Raw genomic sequence first — 23,331 nt, 5'->3', positions numbered from 1 at the left:
AATCCAACCAGTCCATCCTAAAGGAGATCAGCCCTGGTTGTTCATTGGAAGGACTGATGTTGAAGCTGAAACTCCAATACTTTGGCCACCTGATGCGAAGAGCTGACTCATTGGAAAAGACCCTGATGCTGGGAAAGATTGAAGGCCAGAGGAGAATGGGACGACAGAGGATGAGATGGCTGGATGGCATCGCCGACTCGATGGACATGAGTTTGAGTAAACTCCGGGAGTTGGTGATGGACAGGGAGGCCTGGTGTGCTGCAGTCCATGGGGTCACAAAGAGTCGGACGTGACTGAGCGACTGAACTGAACTGAAAAGAAGTGGAGCTTGAAAGATTTTATCCCAAGAACAAGGGCAAATCGGTCACAACGCTCAGGCAGTAGGGTTAGCTCTGCGCACTCCAAGAGGGTCGTGCTGAGAAGCCGTCAGACTGGAGGGGGAAGAGCGGTCCCACCCAAGGCGGTCCTGCAGGCAGAGTGTTTTGGTGCCGAGGGGGTGTGATCACGGTGGGGAGGGGCCACGTGGGGAGGGGCCACGCGGGGAGGGGCCACGCGGGGAGTCGGGGGTGATGGCCAGTCCTGGACAGGAGGACAGGTGATGATGGCAGCGCCTGTGTCAATCGGCTTCAGTCAGTAACGCTGAAGCCCACGAGTGATGGAGGGAAGATCTTACTGTTGAAATCTGACCTTATGCAGTTTGTGGAAGGAGCCGGGCATCTGAACTTCCGGGACAGGGAAGGGACAGAGGAGTCCCGACAAGCCTGAGAAGCTGAGAAGGCCCAGCCGTGGAGCGGGGACCGCGCGGGGACCCTGGCGGACAAGTCTGCAGGGAGCGTCTGCCTTTGGGGCTCCAGAGGCAGGAGCTGCTGGCGGGTTCGGGGCCATTGTCATCAGTGCTGAGAGAACCAGACAAGGTGGGAGCTGCCAGGCGCCTCTGCACCTGAGGTCACCTCTCTGAGCCATGATGGCCCTTAGAGGCGATGCCCCCCCAGACCCCCTTCTTGGCCAACCCTAATTTGGAACCGCAGGGAAAGGAACCCAGGCCAATGCTGTCTCCAGCCTCAGCAAGTTAACGGTGGGAGGTGATTCTGGAGGAAAGGTGAGTGTGTGAGTGCTCAGTGGGGTCTGACTCTTTGCGACCCCGTGGACTGTAGCCAGCCAGGCTCCTCCGTCCATGGGATTCTCCAGGCAAGAATACTGGAGTGGTTTGCCATTCCCTTCTCCAGGGGATCTTCCCGACCCAGGGATCAAACCTGAGTCTCCTGCATCTACTGCATTGGCACGTGGATTCTTTGCCACCACACCACCTGGGAAGCCTGGAGGAAACGTAGTGAGTTCCATTTTGGATGTATAACTTTGGGTTGACTGGGATATGTGCCCGTAGTGATGTCAAGTAAGTAGCTGGGCTTGTCCAATCTTCAATATGAAAACAAGCTACACTTGGACTCTAGTTCTAATCCATCCCAGGATGAGAAAGTGGAATACAGCTGTGGATTAAGAACCTAGGAACCAGGACTTTCCTGGTGATCAAGCGGTTCCATTGCAGGGAGGGCAGCTTCAAAGAGCCTAGGAACTAAATGTATCAGCCAGGAAGAAGTCAGCCTCAAGAAACAAAAAGTCCAAAAAAAAGGGAGGGGCTATAACTTTCAAGCAAAGATTTGCAGCAGCAGGATGGAGCAGACAGGCTCTCTAGGACAGGGAGGAAGGCAAGTCCTGGAGAGATGGCCCAAGATACCTTTCCCCTGAGTGGGAACACAACTTAATTGACAATTAGTTGACATGAGTTGATAGGCACTCCTTTCATTTTTTGAATCTGATCATGCAGGCATAAGACAGTATATTCAACGAATGATCCTTCTTTCAGAAATTTCAAAGACAAGTTTGTTACTTAGCACAATTTGTGCCCTTATTGCTTCATAGTCCTTCAGAATCAGAGTCAGTTCTGACTGAGGTCCCAGATGATGTAGCAAACATTCCACACGGAGAGGTCCATGACCAAGCCAGGGGACGCTCCCCCTGCCATCAACACAGTCCCCATCACCCCACTCCTACCGCCACCATCGTCAGGCAGGCTGGCGGAATGGGGGCTGGGGAACACTGGTGAAGAGGCGAAGGAAGGAGCATGGAGCTGAACAGTGCTTTCAGGTAATTTTGTTCTATTTGTATCGGATAACAAATGTAGTTAGTAAACAATTATATCAGCAGGCTTCTTTTTCCTCCGCTTTCTCAGTCGTCAAATGAAACCATGACTTCCTGGTAGACTATGTTCATGGAAGAGTGATATATTCATCAACTACCTTATACTAAAAGTGCTTCTGTCTCTCCATTTTTTTTTTTTGTTTTTTTGACCTTGCCACACAGCGTGCGGGACCTTCTCTGACCACTGCTTGAACTTGTGCCCCTGCATTGGAAGCTCAGAGTCTGAACCACTGGACCACCCAGAAATCCCTCTTTGTCTACTCTTATTCTTTTCTTAAAAGTTTATTTATTTATTTTTAATTTATTTTTGGCTGCACGGGATCTCATTTCTGCCTGCAGGCTTTCCCTGCTGCAGTGAGTGGGCTCCTCTCCAGCCGTGAGCGAGGGCTTCTCACCGAGGCGGCTTCTCTCACCGTAGAGCGCGGGCTCCAGGTGCTCTGTAGCTGTGGCTCACGAGCTCAGCTGCCCAGTGGCAGCTGGGGTCTTCCCCGGCTGGGGATCGAACCCCTGTCCACTGCCTTAGCAGGCAGCTGCTTCACCACTGGACCTCTGGGGAAGTCCTCTCTACCCTTATTCTGCTCTGTTTTTCATGCCAGTAGTTCTCTGTCTGATGGTATCAGGTTCCATGTTTCCTTTAGTTATTGTCTGTTTTCATATGAGGCTATAAGCTTAATCACAGACAATGCCTTTGTTCACCTCTCTGTCCCAAGCAAATAAAACAGTCCCTGGCAAATGGCAGGCCCCCTAGTGTTTGTTGAATGAATGAACGAACATGTTACTTTCCCAGAATTGCTCTATGTGAGAGAGGGTTGTGTTATGGCTATCCTCTATAGACGGAAAAATAAAGTGCTGAGACAACTTGATTTTTATTTGAAGACTCTAGGTCTAACTATATAGTATTAGTGTGCACTATATATGGTCCCAGTAATTTGACAAGCCTCAGAAAAACTGTATTCTTTACATAAATAGTAAACAATAATAGCAGTTAAAAGATATTTGATATTTATTTTGGTCAGAAGAGCTGAAAAGTTTTCCCAGCGCCCATTTTCCCACCCTGCTCTGCTTGCCTGTCCAGCTCCTTGGCTGGGCCCTCTTCCCCCTCCTGCCTGCTAACTGGTCACCCCATGGGTTTGCCTTGGAGCCCTTGCTGCTTTTTCTCAACTGAGTGTTTCTTGAGTCAGCTCAGCTGTCGCGGTGCCCATTTCCTACGCAGCTGAAGGGCTGGGCCCTTGGTTGGGCCTTATCACAGGGCTCTGCCCCGGCTCCATCGGACCTGTCTGGTTCTTCGTATGAGCGTGTGGATGAAGCCACAGGCTCCTCCCCTCGTAGCTTCAAGGCCAGGACACCAACTTTATTCCTAAGCTGCACTGTAGCTGCACAGTAGCTGGCCTGTGGCAGATATTGAGGAAGTGAATGCGTGCTGACTAAGTACTGAAGTGATGACTGAGATTGATAGAATTGGAGGATGTGCTTTAAAATACTCCAGTAAAGAAATGAGTAAAATGAAATAATATGTGGTTGAGGACACAGAGGAAACGAGAGTGAAGAAATGTGCGTAATGGCTGAAGCTGGTGATGGGGGCTCATTACATGTTTCCATTCTTGTGTATTGTTTAAATTTTCCATTGAAAAGGAGAAACAAAAATTGGTTGGTGAGGCAAAGCCAGGAAAGTTTGCTAATAGGCTAATAGATCAACGAGCATTTATGAAGTGGAAATTGGTGAATGAAATGTTACTGTAGGGATGAGTGGCTACATCCAATAGAGCTGCGCATAGCGGGGATTTAAACACGCAGGGAAAGCAGCACATGAAACGCACCCAGGTCAAAGACATCTCCCACTCATCTTCTTGAGAATGCTTTAATTAGGACAAAAGTGCTTTTAAAAATTATTATATCTCTTTATATTATATATATTATTATATAATAAAATTATTTTATTATTACGAAAAATTTAAGTATAAAAATAATTATGCTCATACTTGAAATCACATTGCTAAGGCTCAAGCATATACCTTCACTTGCCCAGATAAAGTATTATGCTGATTTCTCTATTTGTTCTTAGAGGTCTGTCTGGCTTTCTAGAGATTTTGCCTAATTTCACTCGGGCCTACACAGGCCAGTCACCAATTCCTTGGGTTGGTACTCTGTATTTTGGAGGAGGAATCACAGAAAGAGGAATCAGAATATTTTAGACCAATATTAAATCTCGAGGAGTCAAAGCAAATTGCAAATTGCCTCATTTCTGGCGTGTAAATATCTTTCATCCTGTTTGCAGAGTGTTTTGGAAATCAAGGCAATTGTACACGAGAAAACCAACTGATTCAGAGTTTGAAGTCCCACTGACATGGAAAAGAAAGCATTTTAAAAGGAAGAAGAAGAGACCATCAAAAGAAGTCTTTGAAAAGCACTTTCCAGCGCAGGACTATAGTGATATGATCACGTTCCCCTGTTCCATCTGCAAGCATGAAATTGGCCTGCCTGGAGTTTTCCTCCACAAAAAGCAGCACGTGGCTCTGAGCACACTGGGCTTGCAGTGGACAGGCGGGGAGAAACCAGGGCTCGCAGCGATCGTAGAGCGGAGACAGTCCGTCATCGCTAAGCTGCTGTCGTCGTTCGCGTTCAACGAAACCGCCTTGCGGAGCGTGAATAACGCGTTTGAGCTGCTGCGGGGCAGACGGGCGCCGGCCGACTATCGGATTATGGAGAGCGTTTGCGAGAGCACCGTGTATCCTCAAAAAGCCGGCCACCTCTTAATTAAAGGAGCAGCTATTTGCAAAGACAGGAATTCCACATGGAGAGTTGACATGAATGATAAATTCATTGTCTTGAATAATTTTGGCAGTAAACCCAATGTGTGTTTTTTGGGTTTGTTTGATGGACATCACGGAGCCTCAGCGGCCGACTTGACCTCAACGGAACTCCCAGTTTTACTTCTCCATCAACTTTCCAGACTTGATCCTTCTTACCAGATGACTCCTGAAGAGCAAAAAGTAATCGATTCTTTCAACACAGTGTTTAGAGAAGACTACAGAGCGATAGAAGACTCCTTCTCCTCAAAAAAGAAATGGACAAAAGGAATGAAAAGTGTATATGAGAACATACACAAAGCCTTTGCCAAAGCATTTTGGAGAATGGACAGGCTTTTACGTCTTGGAAGGAAAGAAGTGTCCAGGGTGCAATGGAGTGGCTGTTCCGCAGTTGCTTGCATCCTGGAAAGCAGTCTGGAGAGTCCCGAAGCCAGGAAGCCTTGGGGAAGAATCGATGACCTTGGTGCTTTGGCAGATAGGCACATTTTCCCAGGAGTGCCAAATGTCACCACTGGAGTGCTACACGTTGCAAATGCTGGTATGTATATTGAATGGTAGCAGATTACATCTTAATATGTTTTATTCCTGGCAGCAAACCTCTCATGCTTCCAGAATTATCTGCCGCTGCTGCTGCTAAGTCGCTTTAGTCGTGTCCGACTCTGTGCGACCCCATGGACTGTAGCCTACCAGGCTCCTCCATCCATGGGATTTTCCAGGCAAGAGTACTGGAGTGGGGTGCCATTGCCTTCTCCCATTCCAGAATTATCTACTGATCTGTTATTTAGTAACTTATTAATGCCTAGAGATTTCATTGACCAGTTTAAGAAATGATCAACAAACAACCACAGTTTAGATTCACATTGCAGGCACAAAATGAATTGTAATTCTCAAAAAGGCACATATTTGAAACAATGTGATCCAAATATGAAGTTTTCTAAATGGGGTAGTCATACAGCAATTGATAAAGGCAAAGCAAATATATTACACTTGCTTAGATTTGAATGGAACCAAAACATTTCCCACACTTCCCTCTTTTGGGAGAAAGGAAAGTTCTTTGAGTGTTGTTAATATAGCTGCTCAAAGTGGTCAGTTACTCTGGTAACTCACACGTTTGCAGGAGGTCATTCTTGTGCTCACTGGCCAAGCCGCATCAGTTTCATCTTGGAGGAAACAGTCATTCACGACTCTGTGTTACAGGTGTGGGTTTTTCTTTTTTCATCTTTTTTGCCGCACCACTTGGCATATGGAGACCTCAGTTGCCCAACCAGGGCTCGAACCTGCGTCTCTTGCATTGGAAGGGGGAGTCTTAACCACTGGAACACCAGGCCAGTCCCTAGGCACATATATGCTGCTCCAAAATATTTGGCTGGAGTCTTTTAATTTTATTTAAAAAGCAATTCTTTTTAAATTTTATTTTAATTTGTATTTATTCATGCATTTATTTGTGGCTGTGCTGGGTCCTCGTTGTGGGCTTTCTCCGGCTGCAGAGAGCAGGGGCTGCCCTCCCCCGGGCTGCGAGGGCGTCTCACGGTGAGGTTTCCCTCGTTGTGGAGCTCAGCCTCAGTAGCTGCGGTGGTCGGCCCTAGCTGCCTCCCAGCATGTGGAATCCTCCCAGACCAGGGATTGAACCTGTGTCCCCTGCATTGGCAGGCGGCTTCCCATCCGTCAGGGAAGTCCAAGAAGCAATTCTTTTGACCTGCACTCTAAAGTTTTAGCTAAGGAGCTTGCCAAAATGGAAAGCCTGGAGGTAAAAAAGTTTCAGCCAAGTTAACCTGAGTTCCATGAGATGCTTAACCAGGGTTCCACCACCCTTTCTTGGGTAGAATTATCATTAATGACAGTGTCCACTTATTGAATATTGAATGTAGAGTGATTTCTCACGTAGTCTTCCAAGAATTCTCATATCGAAGGATATCTAAATACTGCTTTTAAAAAATACATATTCGATATGTAACATTCTGTCAGTTTAAGAGGTACATGTTAATTTGATACATTTTTCTATTGTAACATGTTTGCCATAGTAGCAATAATTACCATTTCTATCACATTACATAATTATCATTTCTTTTCAGTGGCTGGAAGTTCTAGTCTCTTCACAAGTTTGATGATTAAAATATATATCTTCTCTCTTTTCCCGATACTGTGCATTCCATCTCTAGGACTTATTTACTGATCATTTTAAGTCTGGATCCTTAAGCAAAATCTGTTCTATCTCTTTCTCAACCCCTGCCACCATTTCTAAGTGGTGTTGACTCGACTTTCCAGAGGAGAGAATGGAAACTCGAGAGGTGAAATTATCTGTTTAAGGTGTCAGAGGTAATAGGAACTGGAGATGGAAATCAAGCTGCCTCTAAAGGGGATTGTTCTAGAGTCTGAAGAGTCTGGGCCTCAGGGAGGAGGACTTTGACTCCAAAGCAGGGCTAGATAGACCCACCGAGACCATTACAATGTCAAGGTCGTTGGAAGCTGGCCTGTTTCTGATCTAGCTCTGGCTGTGAGCCCAAAATGAAGACTGCAAATTAAGCAAAACCAAGGAGGCAAGTGCAATGCCAGTTTCTTCAGGGTCTTTGCCATTTCTCAGGTTCTACCCTGACGTTCCAAAGTGCTTCAGAGCAGGCCTACCTCAGGGATGGAGGATTTTCAGATTTCAGACTATCCTGGGAACTGACCCATATCCTTGGACTTGGGACCTCTGTTAGAGTGTATCGCTTGATATCAGGGTTTGGAAAATGAAAGGAAAATTTATGAGATATTCAGTAAGGAGATACTATCATCAAATGTTCAGTTTACTCTGATTCATTATTTCCAAGCTCATTCACTGCTGTTTGGCAGGTTCTAATCTCTAGGTCAAACATTTGCTGGATCTTACTTACAGGAATTGTGTTAAATAATTGTGTTAAAATGTGTTGTGTTAAAATGGTTTCATTTAGCCATCCTTCGTTTTAACAGAAACAAATAAGTAGAGGAAAAAAACTCACCGTGTGAAAGGGAGGCCATGATTTATAATATAAAAGTGCTCCTCAAAGAAAGTAATTTAAGTGAGTTACAAAAAAATAAATTTGGACACAAATTTATCAGGAGCATATTTTGTATTTTATAAAATAAGACCTATAAAGCTAGCAAGGAAATTAATTTTTCTTTGTTTGAAATTTATTAAATACCAGTATCACCATAACTCTGAAATTAAAACAAAAAACAAACAAACAAAAAAACAAACCCACCTCACTTTATTATGAAACACAAATATGGTGATAAAGCCATTGAATAAATGTTGAATTTGTGCATGTGGGAAAAGATTCTTCAAAACAGACGTTCTTGGTTTTTTGTTCTTAGCAGTTCTCATTTGCATTGCATTTTATAATTTCTCTTGGTGCTCTTTTACTTCAGTTAATCCTCATAGGGTTAGCACTGGAGAAGGAAATGGCAACCCACTCCAGGGTTCTTGCCTGGAGAATCCCAGGGACGGCGGAGCCTGGTGGGCTGCCGTCTATGGGGTCGCACAGAGTCGGACACGACTGAAGAGACTTAGCAGCAGCAGCAGCAGCATAGGATTAGAACACTAATAAACATATTGATATGGAAACACACACTTCTTTATAATATCAAATAAACCACAAACTTTATGTTTTTAATTAACCACACTAGTCCTTATAAACATTAGGGATTTTCATTTGAGCTCTTAGATCTTTTCCCCAGTACTTCCATTTTTAATAGCTCTACTGACATAACTCACGATGCGCAGAGTCACCAGGGCGCGTGTGCGTCTCCGGGGCCTTCGGTGAACTCACGGCTGCAGTCCTTTCTCACCGGGGTGCGTGCGCGTCTCCACGGCCTTCGGCCTTCGGTGCACTCACGGCTGCAGTCCTTTCTCACCGAGGCGAGTGTGCGTCTCCTCGGCCTTTGGTGCACTCACGGCTGCAGTCCTTTCTCACCAGGGCGAGTGTGCATCTCCTCGGCCTTCGGTGCACTCACGGCTGCAGTCCTTTCTCACCGGGGCGAGTGTGCGTCTCCTCGGCCTTCGGTGCACTCACGGCTGTAGTCCTTTCTCCCCAGCCTTGTACGTTCAGTTTGTTTGTCTTTGAATCAAGTGTCTTCATAGACAGCTATGGTTGGATATTGCTTGTCTTCATTCCCTGTGGTTGCTATTACAAATTTATCATAAACTTGGTGGCTTAAACAACAGAAATTTATTCTCTCACGGTTCAAAACCTTCTGCATCAGCATAACCAGCCCAATATCTTCACGGCAGCACCCTCCGGAGGGGGTGGGAAGGAATCTGTTTCCTGTTTCCAGCTTCTGTCTGGCTGCCAGCATTCCCTGGGTTGTGGCCACATCAGTCAAGTGTGCCTCCACAGGCACATTTCCTTCTTCTGTGTCTATAGCCAAACCTCCTGCCTGTGATTGCATTTAGAGCCCACCCGGACAATCCCGTGTAAGCATCTCAGGGTCAAAGTCACATCTTCAAACTCTTTGCCCTTTAAGGTAACACTTCCAGGCCCCAGAAGTTAGGTTCTGATGCCTCTGGGGGCTTTATTCAGCCTGCCACTGTGCCTGTTGGTTTGCTGTTCCATTTTGCAAATCTTTCCCTTTTGATTCAAGTAAGTAATTCATTTACATTTAATAGGTAGGATATATGTCAGATATTTTGCTGTTAGCTTTCGATCTCTTTTTTCTATCATTACTGCTTTCTTTTGTATTAGATATTGTCTAGTTTTCTATTTTGATTCCTGTGTTTCTCTTCCTATATATTAAAAAAATTTAGTGGCTATCCTGAAGATTATAATAAAATCTTAAAAACAATTTGGCTTGGATTCACACCAATTTAATTTCAAAAAGACATATACAACATCTTTGGTCCAGTATAGCTCTGGTTCCTCCACCTTCTTTGCACTTTATAGAATTACATCTTTACACAGCACAAGCCTAAAAATGTTTTATAATTCTTGTCTCATGCAGGACAGGAGAAGAGTGTTAAAAAGTAGTTTTTACTGTTTTTATATTTACCTATATATAGTTGTGCCTTGAACAACATGAATTTCAACTGTGTGGGTTTACTTATATGCAGAAATTTTTCGATAGTAAATACCTATTACACAATCCATGGTTGGCTGAATCTGTGACTGTGCGGATATGGGGGCGGAGCTGGCTGTTAGACTTGAATACCCACAGATTTTGGTGGATCTTGAATACCCACTGATATCTTTAGGGAGTCCTACAACCACTGCTTCCTGATACTGAAAGACAACAGGAGTGACCTTTCTTTTCTGTGGGTGGGTTCAACTTCCAGTCTAGTGTGTTCATTTTAATCTGACAGACCCCCTTATTATGGCAGATCTGCTAGTGATGAATTCTCTTAGTCTCTGTTTACTTGGGAGCATGTTAATTTCTTCATTGTTAAAAGGATAGTTTGCCTTTTGACTGTCATGCCATTGCCACCTAGCCTCCGTGGTTTCTGATGAGACACAATTGTTGATCTTATTGAATATTCCTCGGCTGTAGGTAATGAGTCACTTTTCTCATGCGGTTTTCAATATTCTTTTTTCCTTTGTTTTTTGACAGTTTGATTATGACGTGTTTAAGTACTGACCTCTAATTTATACTATTTCAAGTTTTTTGAGCTTCTTGGATATTTTTATTCAAATTTGGGGCATTTTTGGCCATTATTTCTTCAAACAGTCTTTTCCCCACTTCTCTCTTCTTTCATTACATGTATGTTGGTGTATTTGGTGGTAACTCATAAGTCTCTGAGATTGTTCACATTACTTCATTCTTTTTATTTTTTCTCTTGTTCAGACTGGATGATCTCAATTTATCAATCAAATTTGCTGATTCTTCCGTCAGCTCAAATCTGATTGAGTTCATTTTAGTGAATTTTTCATTTAAGACATTGTACTTTTCAACTCCCGAATTTTGATGTGCTTGTTACAATTGCCGTCTCTTTATTGATAGTTTCTAATTCGGGGGATTGGTGTTCTCGTGCTTTCACTTTCAGCCGTATTTCCCTTTAAACATATTTATAACTTCTACAGTGTTTGTCTTTTGGGGACGGTAACCCTAATGCCTAGAATTCCTCAGGGACAGTCTCCGTGGCTTCACTTCTCTCCTGTGTGTGGTCTGTACTTTCACGCTTCATCGCCTGCCTCATTATTCTTTTTTGTTGTTGTTGAAAAGTGCACATTTAAAATAATATGGATGTCCTGCCTCTCCAGGCTTTGTTGTTGCTACTGTTTTGTGACTTTCTAGACTTTTGTGACTTTCTAGAACCAATGTTCTAGAGTCTATATGCTGTGTCATGTGTAGACACAAAGCCTCTGCTTGGTTGGTTATCTTAGTGTTCACCTAAGAACTAGATGAAGATCTCCTTAAACACCAAGTACTAACACATATGTCTTCCAGTCTTTGCTGAAGGGGTCTCCTTGAAGCTTGTCTTGTAAAAAATAGCAGGTGGTTTACAACGCTGCCTAAGCTTTTACTTCCTGTTTGGGTCAGTCCTGAAGACCATCCACAGGTGAGTCATCAGGGCTCTTCAGGTCCTGGGCAGGTACACAGTCAGCCAGGTGTGCACCCTTTTCTATTTTCCCAGGAATATATTTGAGCTTTTCAAAACCCTCTACAGAGTCTCATTATTCAGCTGTTTCTTATACATTTTATTGGATGCTGGGATCAGTCTCTTGTCATCACTGCTTCAGGCAACTGTACTCTTAAACAGTTGCCACTGATTGTTGTCAGCATACATACTACTAAGTCCCTCAGTCGTGTCCAACTCTCTGTGACCCTATGAACTGTAGCCCACCAGGCTCCTCTGTCCATGGGATTCTCCAGGCAAGAATACTGGAGTGGGTTACCATGCCCTCCTCCAGAGGATCTTCCCAACCCAGGGATCGAACTTGCATCTCTTATATCTCCTGCATTGGCAGACAGATTTTTTTACCACTAATGTCATTTGGGAAGCCTGGCAAACACACTGAGGGTCAGTTATTTGCACAGACTAAGCTCTGAGTCAGACCAGATGATGACAAGATTTGAAAATGGAGCTTTCTTCAGGTGACTGCAATACAGTCCAAATAGTGACATTTCTCTGAGGGTAGATTTTTAGGGAGGTCCAAAGCCATTCTTTCCCCTGCAGAGGCTTCTAGACCGGACTGTTAGTTTTCATTATAAAACTTTTGGTTTTCAAGGCTACTGCAAAGCTAAAGAGAAAAGGTTTGGAGTAGGTCAAGTTACAAGGCCATAATCACTTCTATTTTTATTAATTCCTACTTTAAGCTGTCTCTCTTCAATAATGCTCAGATTTTTGCAAGGCTTTAGTCAACTTCCAGCATTCTAGAAAAGTCAACTTTAACAGCTTTTCACAGTGCTCTCCCTCCTTTTACTGAGGAGCAGATTTTCAGAGATCCTTACTCTGCAATGGGCTTCCCAGGTGGCACAGTGGTAAAGAATCCACCTGCCATTGCAGGAGATGCAGGAGATCAGGTTTGATCCCTGGGTCGGGAAGATCCCCTGGAGGAGATGACAACCCACCCAGTATTCTTGCCTGGAGAATCTCATGGACAGAGGAGCCTGGTGGGTTATAGTCCATGGGGTCGCAAAGAGTTAGGCGTGACTGAGCAGACATTCACTCACATTACTCTGCAGTAATCTAACCTTTTCTTCTGGGATATAGAGTCTGCTGTTAATCATGTCCAGTGCATCTTCCTTTTTATTCATTTTTGGCTGTGCTGTGTCTTCGCTGCCGCACAGGCATTTCTCAGTGGCGGCTCCTCTGGTGGAGCTCGGGCTCTAGGCACGAAGGTTTCAGTAGCTGTGCTTGCAGACTGTAGAGCTCAAGCTCCAAAGTTCTGGCGCGTGGGCTTAGTTGCTCCATGGCCTGTGGGATCTTCTGGGACCAGGGGTTAAATTCATATCTCCTGCACTGGCAGGCAGATTCTTTACCACTGAGCCACCAGGGAAATCCACATTTCATTTTATATTTTGTATTTTTTATCTTCAGAATTTTGATTTTTAAAATTATCTTCCATGCCTATGGGATTCCCTGGTGGCTCAGACGGTAAAGTCTCCCTGCAACACAGGAGACCTGAGTTTGATCCCTGGGTTGGGAAGATACCCCGAGAAGGGAATGGCTACCCACTCCAGTATTCTTGCCTGGAAATTCCCATGGACAGAGCAGCCTGGCGAAGTACAGTTCATAGGGTCACAAAGAGTCAGACACGACTGAGCGACTTCACTTTCACTTTCTTTCATTTCCACGCCTATATTTAACTTCCTGAACAAATGCACTCCACTTACAACTTTGAGAGTTCTTCCTACTAATTCTACTAATTCCAGTATCTGTGTCATTTCTGCATTGGTTTCAATGGATTTTTTTTTGCTTTATTATGGGTAGTATTTCCCGACTCATTTGCACACTTTGTGTTCTAGTTTTTCAGGGCTGCCATAACAAATTATTTTGAACTTAGCAGCTTAACACAACAAAAATCCCTTCTCTAACAGTTCTGGAGACTAGATGCTCCCGATCAAAGCGTTTCCAAGGCCATGCTCCCCTGATTCTCCAGGGAAGGATTCTCCCTTGCCTCTTTCCGCTTCTAGTGGATCCAGGTACTTCTTGGCCTGTAGTTGCAAAAGTGAAAGTTAGTCGCACAGTCGTGTCCTACTCTGCGACCCCATGGACTGAGCCCACCCGGCTCCTGCATCCACGGGATTCTCCAGGCAAGAGTACTGCAGTGGGCTGCCATTCCCTTCTCCAGGATCTTCCCGACCCAGGGATTGAACCCAGGTCTGCTGCATTGTAGGCAGATTCCTTACTACCTGAGCCAGTAGGGAAGCCCCGTAGTTGCCAAAAACCCTCCCAATATCTTCCTGTTTTTTTGGGGGGTGGGCAGGCACTTGGCATGTGGGATGGAATCCTGGTTCCCCCCCCAGGGAATGAGCCTGCACCCCGGCATCTGGAAGCACAGTCTTAACCACTAGACTCCTGGGGGGATCCCTGTCTTCACTGACTGTCTGCTCCTCTCCCTGTGTCTCTTCTATGACAATACTTTTTGGGTTTAGAATCAACTTGGATAATCCATCTCAAACCCTAACCTAGTTACACTTGTAAAGATTTGTTTCCAAATAAAATCATATTCACGGGTCTTAGAAGGGGGGTAGTATATGGATTTTTAAAATTTTTTTAACTTCTTGAGCTTTGTTCTAGGGTGGAGTTACTTAGAAACATTTGATCCTTTCCGATTTTACTTTTACGGTTTGTCAGATAAATTCAGAGCAGTGTCTGATTCGGGTTGAGCAAGCCCTTCGTAAGTACACTCCTCAGTGACCCACGGGTGAGTTGTTCTAGTCTGGTGTGTCCGCAGCCACGTTCTGCTGATGGATCTGACAGCTCTTTGCCAGTGCTGGGGTCGGGGGGTTCCTCACACACACCGATCAGGACCTGGCTGAACCCCCAGGGACACGTCTCTGCAGACCTTGGCGGTCTCCGAGCACCCTTCCCTCTGCTGCTTTCCCTGGGGAAGTCTGGCTGCCTCGGTCTCCCTGGACTCTCAGTTCTGTCTCCTCAACACAGATCAGAGGGTAAGTCCAGTGACTGTCACTGTATCTTGGCCGGAAGCAGAGAAATTCCCTGTATTAATACTTGGGAGGATTTAGCTGAGGCCTGTGTCAGGCCTGACCACCACCTGATCCCTGCCTGTTTACACTATCAACCTGACTTAAACGATCAATTTGAGATTTTCCAGACTACAGATACACAAAGGTTGTGCTTCCAAATGCTTTGTGGTTCCCTTTCTTTGCTCCACTGTTGAGCATCTATTTTGAAATAGTTCATTTTTCTGGCAGTCTGGATGAGGGGCATCTATTTCTGTTCAGTGAGGGCGTGGTCGTCTGTGGTCCTGGCTTTGCTGGGGAGAACCACCAGTCTCCAACCTAAACAAGTCCTAGACTTCGTTTCCTGTTCCATAGAAAAGTCTAAGGTCACCCACTGAGCTCAATAAACGCTCTCAGCTGAAGGTGGGCTTGTGCTCTTGGCGTACTCTGGGCTTCAGCCGTTACAGATTCTGTTCCTTCGTGATCTTGAAGTGTTTTAGTGTATCTGCTATTCCGGTATCTTTATGTCTGGATGATACATTCTTGTTAATTGCTTCTTTGAACGAGGCCTTGTTTCCTCGTGTCCTGGTGTTTTGTCCCGTGAGCTTGCTCCAGATCCAGAGACCAAGCGTGGCTTGGCCCACTACTCCCCCTTCGCTCACAGTTCCTTAACCAGCAGCTTCCTGTGTCGGAGGTGTCCCTTCACGCCTAGGTCCTCTCCTTTCTCTTTTCATGACTGATGGTGTGTTTGCAGATATTTTCATCTGTTGTGATTCTATCTAGAAATGATTGTTCTTAAAGATGGTTTAATAAGTGCCTTTTAAAATTATTTCCAGCCCCATCTTTTCCCGTAAAACACAATTCAACTCCAGAGTTATCTTAAGCAGGAAAAAAAACCCCGTATTCTTAAAAAACATTCACCTTTTGTAGACGTTTCCGTCCCCACCTTCCTTTTAAGGGGTGGGCTGGGGGTGGACTCATATGTACACAACAAATATTTGACAGACAGTTGAGGATGAAGTGTTAAGTACTCTTCAGACTGCAGATGGAAAATGGTGAAGGTGAGTTTCATGCTTACACATCTTACAAAAACAAAGGGATCTTTTTGAACGTACAGTGAAAACTGTCTACTTAATGATGAAATGTTACTCAGAGAAATAAAGTGCCTTAATGAGAGACGCACCGACAGAATTGGGGCTGATGTCCCGTATGTCAGGTTCTGGTCCACAGTCCTGCTGCTGAACCAAGCCTCTTTTTAGCCCGGGGCCCTCAGGCATACTAGGCATGCTTCCTTTTGTTAGCACCACAGAGCATTTCTCTTCCTCTTCCCTCCAGTCCTTTCCTAAAACTTTCCTGTTATTTTTAACAGTGAACTTGATGGCCTTAGCGGAAGGAAAAAAAACTGACCTCGCCCATTCAGGCCTAGAACTCCCTGTATGGGATTCCAGAGGTCACTCTGAAGTTCCAGGGAGACTTCCTTTTCACAAACTAGAGACAACCCGGCAACTGCAGGGGACAGCTACCTCATTGCCTTTTGCGTAACGAATACACACGCTGTCTTAGAAAGGCTTCCGTGTCCTCTCAAAGCAGTTCTTCTCAATTCCCATTTGACGAATGCCCCTGAACACGTCGCCCTTCTAGTCCCCGTTCCATTTTGTTCTGAAGAGCACCGTCTCTCCAACTACTGAAAGCTGTGTTTATGGCCAGGGATTCGGGTTCTCCGGGTCGCTCAGGTCCGCTGCGTTTCGGGGGAGGGTCCTCATCACAGTTCACCACGTGTCCCTCTCATTTCCTCCACGTTTCACAGGACCCCTCCCTGAAGGGCGACCGCGCTCTCAAACTGCCAACTTTGCTCTTATCTTTTGCCTCAATTCCCCAGGACACGTGGACCTTGACGGTTACTTTTAAACCTCCCTCCAATTTCCTATTTTCCTTGAAGTTTCTGTTCATTATTCCACTCTAGCTCTCAGCAATGTAGTCAGTGGCTTTCAACAACTCTGTCTGCAGCTGACAGCTTAGCTGCCCAGGTTCAGGAGATACACACCAGGCACGCGTCCGCTGTTCACCCTGCGTGCCAGGAAGGCCCTTGCAGGGCCTGAGGGATCTTCCTGATTATCCTGTATCTCCTGAGTGATACATGAATAGTTGAGAAACACCGGGCACCCCTCCTTCCTTCATGCAAATTCCCACAGGTAAGGAGGTGAGTTATTCAGAAGGCAGCATTTATCAGGATGAATAAACTGTCAAAGTAATTAAATAACTCACTCATGCAAGTCAAAGGCAGGACAAAACCTGAAGCTATTACTTAGTGTCCTCAATTTCTGAAAATTCATTTGTGCTGAGCTCAAGGGATGTCCACAATAATAAAATCAACCAAAATGGCATTTCCTACTCTGTAGCACAACAATCAAAAAAAAAAGGCAACAGTAGTACGTATCTTTACCAAGCTCTCTGCACAGGCAACTAAAATCAAAATACCAACTTATTCCCTTCCGCTGTAACTAGATCATTGTATTCAGTTCTTTTCAAACCACACAGAGGAAACAGTGCTTTGTGCTGAGTGAGCTCTGGCGTGCCACATGCAAATAAAACATTCAGGAAGTCAGTGGATTTCACTACTGTGAGCCCCCGTTTTCAGAGCTACGGTCACACTATTGAGATGTGTAGGTGCGCACAGACATTTTCTAATTTAAAAGAGGAACTGAACCATGTGTTCTGCTAACAACAGTTCAGTTTACTCTGTCGGCACAATCATAACTTACAACTAGCAAAAGTCAAGAATTATTTTACTGATTTATCTTCTGCAGTGTCAACAGAATAGCAGAAAAGTTAATAGAAACCGTTAATAACCAAACCACAAATAAATAAAAGAGGTCATGCAGTTTTGAGGACTATCACTTACAGTTATCAAGTTTCCAAAATTGTTCACATAGTCATGTTTTGGTCCCATCCAGTAGCTTTTATTCGGAGAAGGCAATGGCACCCCACTCCAGTACTCTTGCCTGGAAAATCCCATGGATGGAGGAGCCTTGTGGGCTGCAGTCCATGGGGTCGCTCAGAGTCGGACACGACTGAGCGACTTCACTTTCGCTTTTCCCTTTCATGCACTGGAGAAGGAAATGGCAACCCACTCCAGTGTTCTCGCCTGGAGAATCCCAGGGACGGGGGAGCCTGGTGGGCTACCGTCTATGGGGTCGCACAGAGTTGGACATGACTGAAGCGACTTAGCAGCAGCAGCAGTAGCTTTTATTATTATTAGATACTATCTAATATCCAGTAGATATTAGCAATTTCCATTATGTAAATAAGCCAACAGGTTCCATTTATGCCCAAGCTAATGCTTTACCAACTCAGGCTCTATCCAGATTAGGTGTGTGAAACTTACCCTTCTGACACCTAAATCCTTTACCTAAAGTATGAGGGGATTAAGAAATTAAGGGCTACAACAACAAAATTCTGATTCCAGGTACAGTACCAAGGTTGAAATCAGAAAATTCTAATGTAAATTCTAATGTAAATTCCAGGAATATTAATTCTCGTAGGTATTATAAACATACAATTATGTTCCTAAAAACTTTGGGAAGATCACTTTTTCCTAACAAATGAAAAAAAAACATTGTTTTTTTGTATACCAAAGAAAAGTTCGGTAATACAACTATCCTTCAAACTGTTTCAAAGGATGACATTTAAATTTTCTTAGGATTTCAGTAAGGCACACATCACAGGTTTGTCTGAAGCATGAACAAACTCTAAGACCTCCCTCAGTTTTCAATCAAAGGGTTTAATGTTGGCTAAATATTATCCACTTCACACACTAATGCTGCGTTATTTTCTATTCCCAGGGCTGACGGCATTGTAACACACAAAATAAACCCAGTAAGATGGACATTAACAGTGGCATTATAATTGTTTAATCATCCATACCTATAATAAGCTTCTCTGGTAGCTCAGAGGGTAAAGCATCTGCCTGCTATGCAGGAGGCCTGGGTTCGATCCCTGGGTGGGGAAGATGCCCTGGAGAAGGAAATGGCAACCCACTCCAGTATTCCTGCCTGGAGAATCCCACAGACAGAGGAGCCTGGTGGGCTACAGTCCATGGGGTCACACACAGTCAGACACAACTGAGCAACTTCACTTTTCATACCTATAATCGGGTTTTAACTTTAACCAGTTAAAAATATCAAACTCCACTCCTAGCAAACATACGCTTGTGTTTTTAATTGAAAAGTCATTTATCAAAACATTAAAAAAATGTCTGCTCTATGTAATATATGTAGATTAGAAAAAAGTTTAATTCTTAACTCTATACTCAGAAGCTGCTTCATAAAAAGATTATTTTTCATTATCGGTAGTTTGTTGTTTCAATACTAAATATATTTTAAACACTAAGTTTGCTAAGAGGAATAAATGAGCCTTCCAGTTTGAAATCTGAATTACTATAAATCTTCTAATAATGATATGAATATTACATATATTTAAAATATTTTTTAAATGGCCTGCTGTCTGTGCCAGAGAAGGCAATGGCACCCCACTCCAGTACTCTTGCCTGGAGAATCCTGGGGACGGCAGAGCCTGGTGGGCTGCTGTCTATGGGGTCGCACAGAGTCGGACACGACTGAAGCGACTTAGCAGCAGCAGCAGCAGCAGCTGTCTGTGCTCTGGAACAAATTAATGAAGTTAACAGCATGCTTTGATACAACTGGTTATAAATCTCTAGGACCAATTGTTAAAAATAATCTTTTAGGTAACGTGCAAGCAGTCTTATGCAGAAATGGGAGAGGCTTCTGCCTAACCAAAGAGCACACCACCCGGAACCTAGACGAGAGGCGGCGGGTGCTCCGGCAGGGTGCAGGCATCAGCAGCCACGAGCCACACGGCCTCCTCCAGGGGCAAATGAGCACCACGCGAGGCCTCGGCTTCCATGGAAACCGCGAACTGAAAGAGTTCATCCTTCCAGCACCGCAGACCATCTCCGTGCCTGTAGACGACTTGTGTCAGCTCCTCATCCTGGGCACTAACGGCCTCTGGGAGGTTCTGGACCCAAAGGAGGCCACCGCACTCGCCATGTCCGCTTTCGATGCGCACAGAGCAACCCGGCGTCCTGCCGCGGGGCACGGAGTGTCACCATCCGGAGGGTCTCAGTGCCCCATCGGTGCACAAGCCACATCGAAATCAGAAACCAACATCCACATAGTGTTTGAGTGCAAATCTCAAGAACGTGTGTCAACTGTCAATTCAAAAGAAAACCCGTCAGTTTCAAAACATTCTATTTGTGACCCTGAAAGTACAGGAATGTTTCCACCAAGAATGACTCATCGTGATCCCTGCAGTGAGAAAGGAACTGATGGACTGACCAGTGTAGACAGAGCGCCAAACGATTCAAGCGGAGAACAGAGAGAACCGCGCGCTCCGAGCTTCTACGACGGCGCTGCCGCGTACGTCAGCCACGAGCTCGTCACCGCTGCCCTGGCGGCCGGCTCGAGAGACAACATCACGGTCATGGTGGCGCTGCTGCCCGGGGCCGAGCGCCAGCTGCCAGCCCGGAGGCAGGAGCAGCCCGAGAGAAGTACGGAGACAGGTCTTCACAGAACCAGGCACCAGGACCATACATCAGCGCCACGCAACGTGTAAGAATGCAGCGAAGAAAATACAAAAGCAGCCTTCAGGTTACACAATGCCACTTATATGTATGTTCATGTGAAAAAAGAGAGGAACCAGTACTTGCTTTTTAATACCACTTTATTCCAACCTGAGCACCTCAATATAAAACTAAACACTGGTGAACTGTTTTCCTTACTAATTTTGAATTACTGTAAATGTACAAGTTCTGCTAGCAGTTCAACACTTAAATAGATTAAGTCATCTCTGACACATGGTAGATTTCATATAATGAAAATGCCTAAAACAGTTAGTGCAATATACTGATCAAAATAAAATGAACTTTGGAAAACAAGACTGCAAGATTGTTACTAACATATCCAATACTTATGTTACAAATTACTGGTACATTTTTTATTATAGTTCTAGCCAGGTAGGAACAATTGAAGCCCCTTCCTTTCCAAGGGGGAGAAAAGGAAAAAATTAGCTGTTTTAGTAACTGTACATTTTGTATACTTTTAAGCGACTCTTAAATATTACAGAAAAGTAATAAACATATACGGAGACTACAATGCAGTACCCTATTTACAGTACAGCTGAAGATCGAATTTAAGATAATCAAGTTTGAATGTACATAATTGTTAGTGCATTGACTATACTTATGTCCAAAGGGCACAAAGGCCCCCTCCCTACACCCGAACAAAACCTAGGTAATGGCCAGCAGTGATTACACATAAATCACAGACACCTGGTTTGTTTCATTTTTGTTGAACTCACATGTTTGAAGGGAACGCTGTCCTTTAAGCTGCATTTCACCCCAGTTAGACAACAACAGGATCAGCTATGATTCAGATGCCGCTAACGTTCATCTTTTCCCACTGAAGATGTGGGACTGTTTCCTTGCGGCGAATTTGTTAAAATGTGGAATGTATACTTTAAATAAGGACACTAAGAGAAATTACAGGTTGCCTGGATATGGCAGCTAAGCATAAATATCTTTAGAACCTCGTTCCAAAACAAGAAGTTTTTTCTGGAAAGCCCGAATGAGTAAGTTCCACGTTTTTTTCACAGAACTGGCTGGTTAACTGTGGGTTCAGTCATTTGTCTACATCCCTGGAGAAGAGAAATGAGTCCTGCTAACCTTCCAAGGAAACAAGTGGGCGCACAGCTCTCACTTCCCCCTTCTGCTGCTGAAACGTTAGTCAGAGGGTCACATGCATGTTATTAAAAATTAAGTTCAAAACACTTAAAATAATTCTGTATTAGAAACTTGACTATTGTTAAGTCTCTTCTTTTTGGAAGTCATACTGGGCTGGTTAAATGCTCCAATTCCACCGTTACGAACAATCAGGAAGCAGAAGAACATCCCCGAGTCCGCCCTGCAGGGTCAGTTACTGCAGCACTGACCCCTGCTGGGCTGCGCAGGCTCGGTGAGGTCTACCCCTCTTCCTCTGCTGGAATTTGCTCCTGGGTTCTGTGGTTCATTCTTTGGCAACTTTTTAGCTGAGGGATAAATTATCAAAACAAACACAATTAGAATAGCTGTATTTAACTGTTTATATAGATTCACTTCACAATACCAGAAAAGGTTGTGCTTTATTTCGTAATCACTAGTACTCCTATTATTTAAAGGACATCTGAAGTTACTAAAGATAATAGCAGCCAGTATGTTTATAACCAAGAAGCTCAGCCGCAGGACTTCCTTGGGGGTCCAGTGGTTAAGACTCTGAGCTCCCAGTGCAGGGGGCACAGATTCAGTTCCTGGCGGCAAAACTAAGATCCCACATGCTGCCTGACGCAGCCAAAACACAAAACAAGCTCAGCTTCACCCGTCAGCGCTCTGTGGGCTGCCACGAACTTTTTGGAACAAGTCAGGACATAAAATACTGTTCCCTCAGTACAATGTGTCCTCTACTGAGCAAATTATCATCCTAAATCATAACAGACTGAATCTCCTATTTTCTTCCTCGCTTATACACCTCTACCTTCAAACGGTTATCCTATCTTGTGGCTGATAAAGAATCCTAATCTGATTCACCAATAGCTCTGCCTGATGTAAACGGACGATCCTGAAGGTGCTATCTCAGAAAAACGTTCTCCAGTGTTGAGCCAGATAAGCATGGCCGGCCACCTTTGGACAAAGCCCCACAACTGCCATTTACGGCTTCAGCTTTGCTAATTCTCTGGAGTGTGGCTCCCACTAGGAGAAAATTACCTGCTAGATGCAGTCTGCTTGGATCTCAAGGATCCTTGCATGCTGGGGTATATGAAGCATCTCTAAGAGCACCAACCATAAGGTGGCTAGACACGCTGCTTTCTGTCGCCTCAGGGATGGTCCACCTTGGCAAGAATCCAGCTCGGCCTGAGCCATGGCTTGGGTTCAGTTCAGTTCAGTCGCTCAGTCGTGTCTGACTCTTTGCGACCCCATGAATTGCAGCACGCCAGGCCTCTCTGTCCATCACCAACTCCCGGAGTCTACCCAAACCCATGTTCATCGAGTTGGTGATGCCATCCAACCATCTCATCCTCTGTCATCCCCTTCTCCTCCCGCCCCCAATCCTACCCAGCATTAGGGTCTTTTCCAATGAGTCAACCCTTCGCATGAGGTGGCCAAAGTATTGGAGTTTCAGCTTCAGCATCAGACCTTCCAATGAACACCCAGGATTGATCTCTCTTAGGATGGATTGATTGGATCTCCTTGCAGTCCAAGGGACTCTCAAGAGTCTTCTCCAACACCACAGTTCAAAAGCATCAATTCTGCGGCGCTCAGCTTTCTTCACCGTCCAACTCTCACATCCATACGTGACCACTGGAAACACCATAGCCTTGACTAGACGGACTTTTGTTGGCAAAGTAATGTCTCTGCTTTTAAATATGCTATCTAGGTTGGCCATAACCTTCCTTCCAAGGAGTAAGTGTCTTTTAATTTCATGGCTGCAGTCACCATCAGCAGTGATTCTGGAGCCCAAAAAAATAAAGTCTGACACTGTTTCCACTGTTTCCCCATCTATTTCCCATGGAGTGATGGGACCAGATGCCATGATCTTAGTTTTCTGAACGTTGAGTTTTAAGCCAACTTTTTCACTCTCCTCCTTCACCTTCATCAAGAGACTCTTTAGTTCTTCTTCACTTTCTGCCATAAGGGTGG

General features: G+C 44.8%; 2 protein-coding genes across 4 annotated transcripts in view; one reads left to right on the top strand and one right to left on the bottom strand.

The window, feature by feature from the left end:
* Window positions 1-1,972: 1,972 nt before the first annotated feature.
* PP2D1 (protein phosphatase 2C like domain containing 1) lies at window positions 1,973-20,538 on the top strand. The gene is made up of 3 exons (XM_081559357.1): window positions 1,973-2,145; window positions 4,475-5,544; window positions 19,330-20,538. The coding sequence occupies exons 1-3, from the start codon at window positions 2,123-2,125 to the stop codon at window positions 20,214-20,216; spliced, it is 1,980 nt and encodes a 659-aa protein (XP_081415483.1). The 5' UTR covers window positions 1,973-2,122; the 3' UTR covers window positions 20,217-20,538.
* The window catches only part of RAB5A (RAB5A, member RAS oncogene family), a 35,914-nt gene continuing 32,889 nt past the window's right edge, over window positions 20,307-23,331 (bottom strand). For all 3 annotated transcript variants that reach the window (XM_081559370.1, XM_081559388.1, XM_081559380.1), the window contains exon 6: window positions 20,307-21,686. In XM_081559370.1, the coding sequence (XP_081415496.1) occupies window positions 21,571-21,686 (116 nt within the window). In that variant the 3' untranslated portion in view covers window positions 20,307-21,570. The remainder of the gene's footprint in view (window positions 21,687-23,331) is intronic.

Source organism: Giraffa tippelskirchi, chromosome 2 (assembly GCF_054371585.1).
Source record: "Giraffa tippelskirchi isolate mGirTip1 chromosome 2, T2T-mGirTip1v1.2.pri, whole genome shotgun sequence".
Lineage (NCBI taxonomy): Eukaryota > Metazoa > Chordata > Mammalia > Artiodactyla > Giraffidae > Giraffa > Giraffa tippelskirchi.
This window is presented reverse-complemented; position numbering and strand designations above follow the sequence as displayed.

Excerpts from the sequence above, each read along its gene's own strand:
- PP2D1 (XM_081559357.1), top strand. The coding sequence starts at position 2,123 with ATGGAGCTGAACAGTGCTTTCAG. Across the intron at positions 2,146-4,474 it reads GAGCTGAACAGTGCTTTCAG|AGTGTTTTGGAAATCAAGGC; the intron begins GTAATTTTGTTC and ends TCCTGTTTGCAG. Across the intron at positions 5,545-19,329 it reads GCTACACGTTGCAAATGCTG|GTAACGTGCAAGCAGTCTTA; the intron begins GTATGTATATTG and ends ATAATCTTTTAG.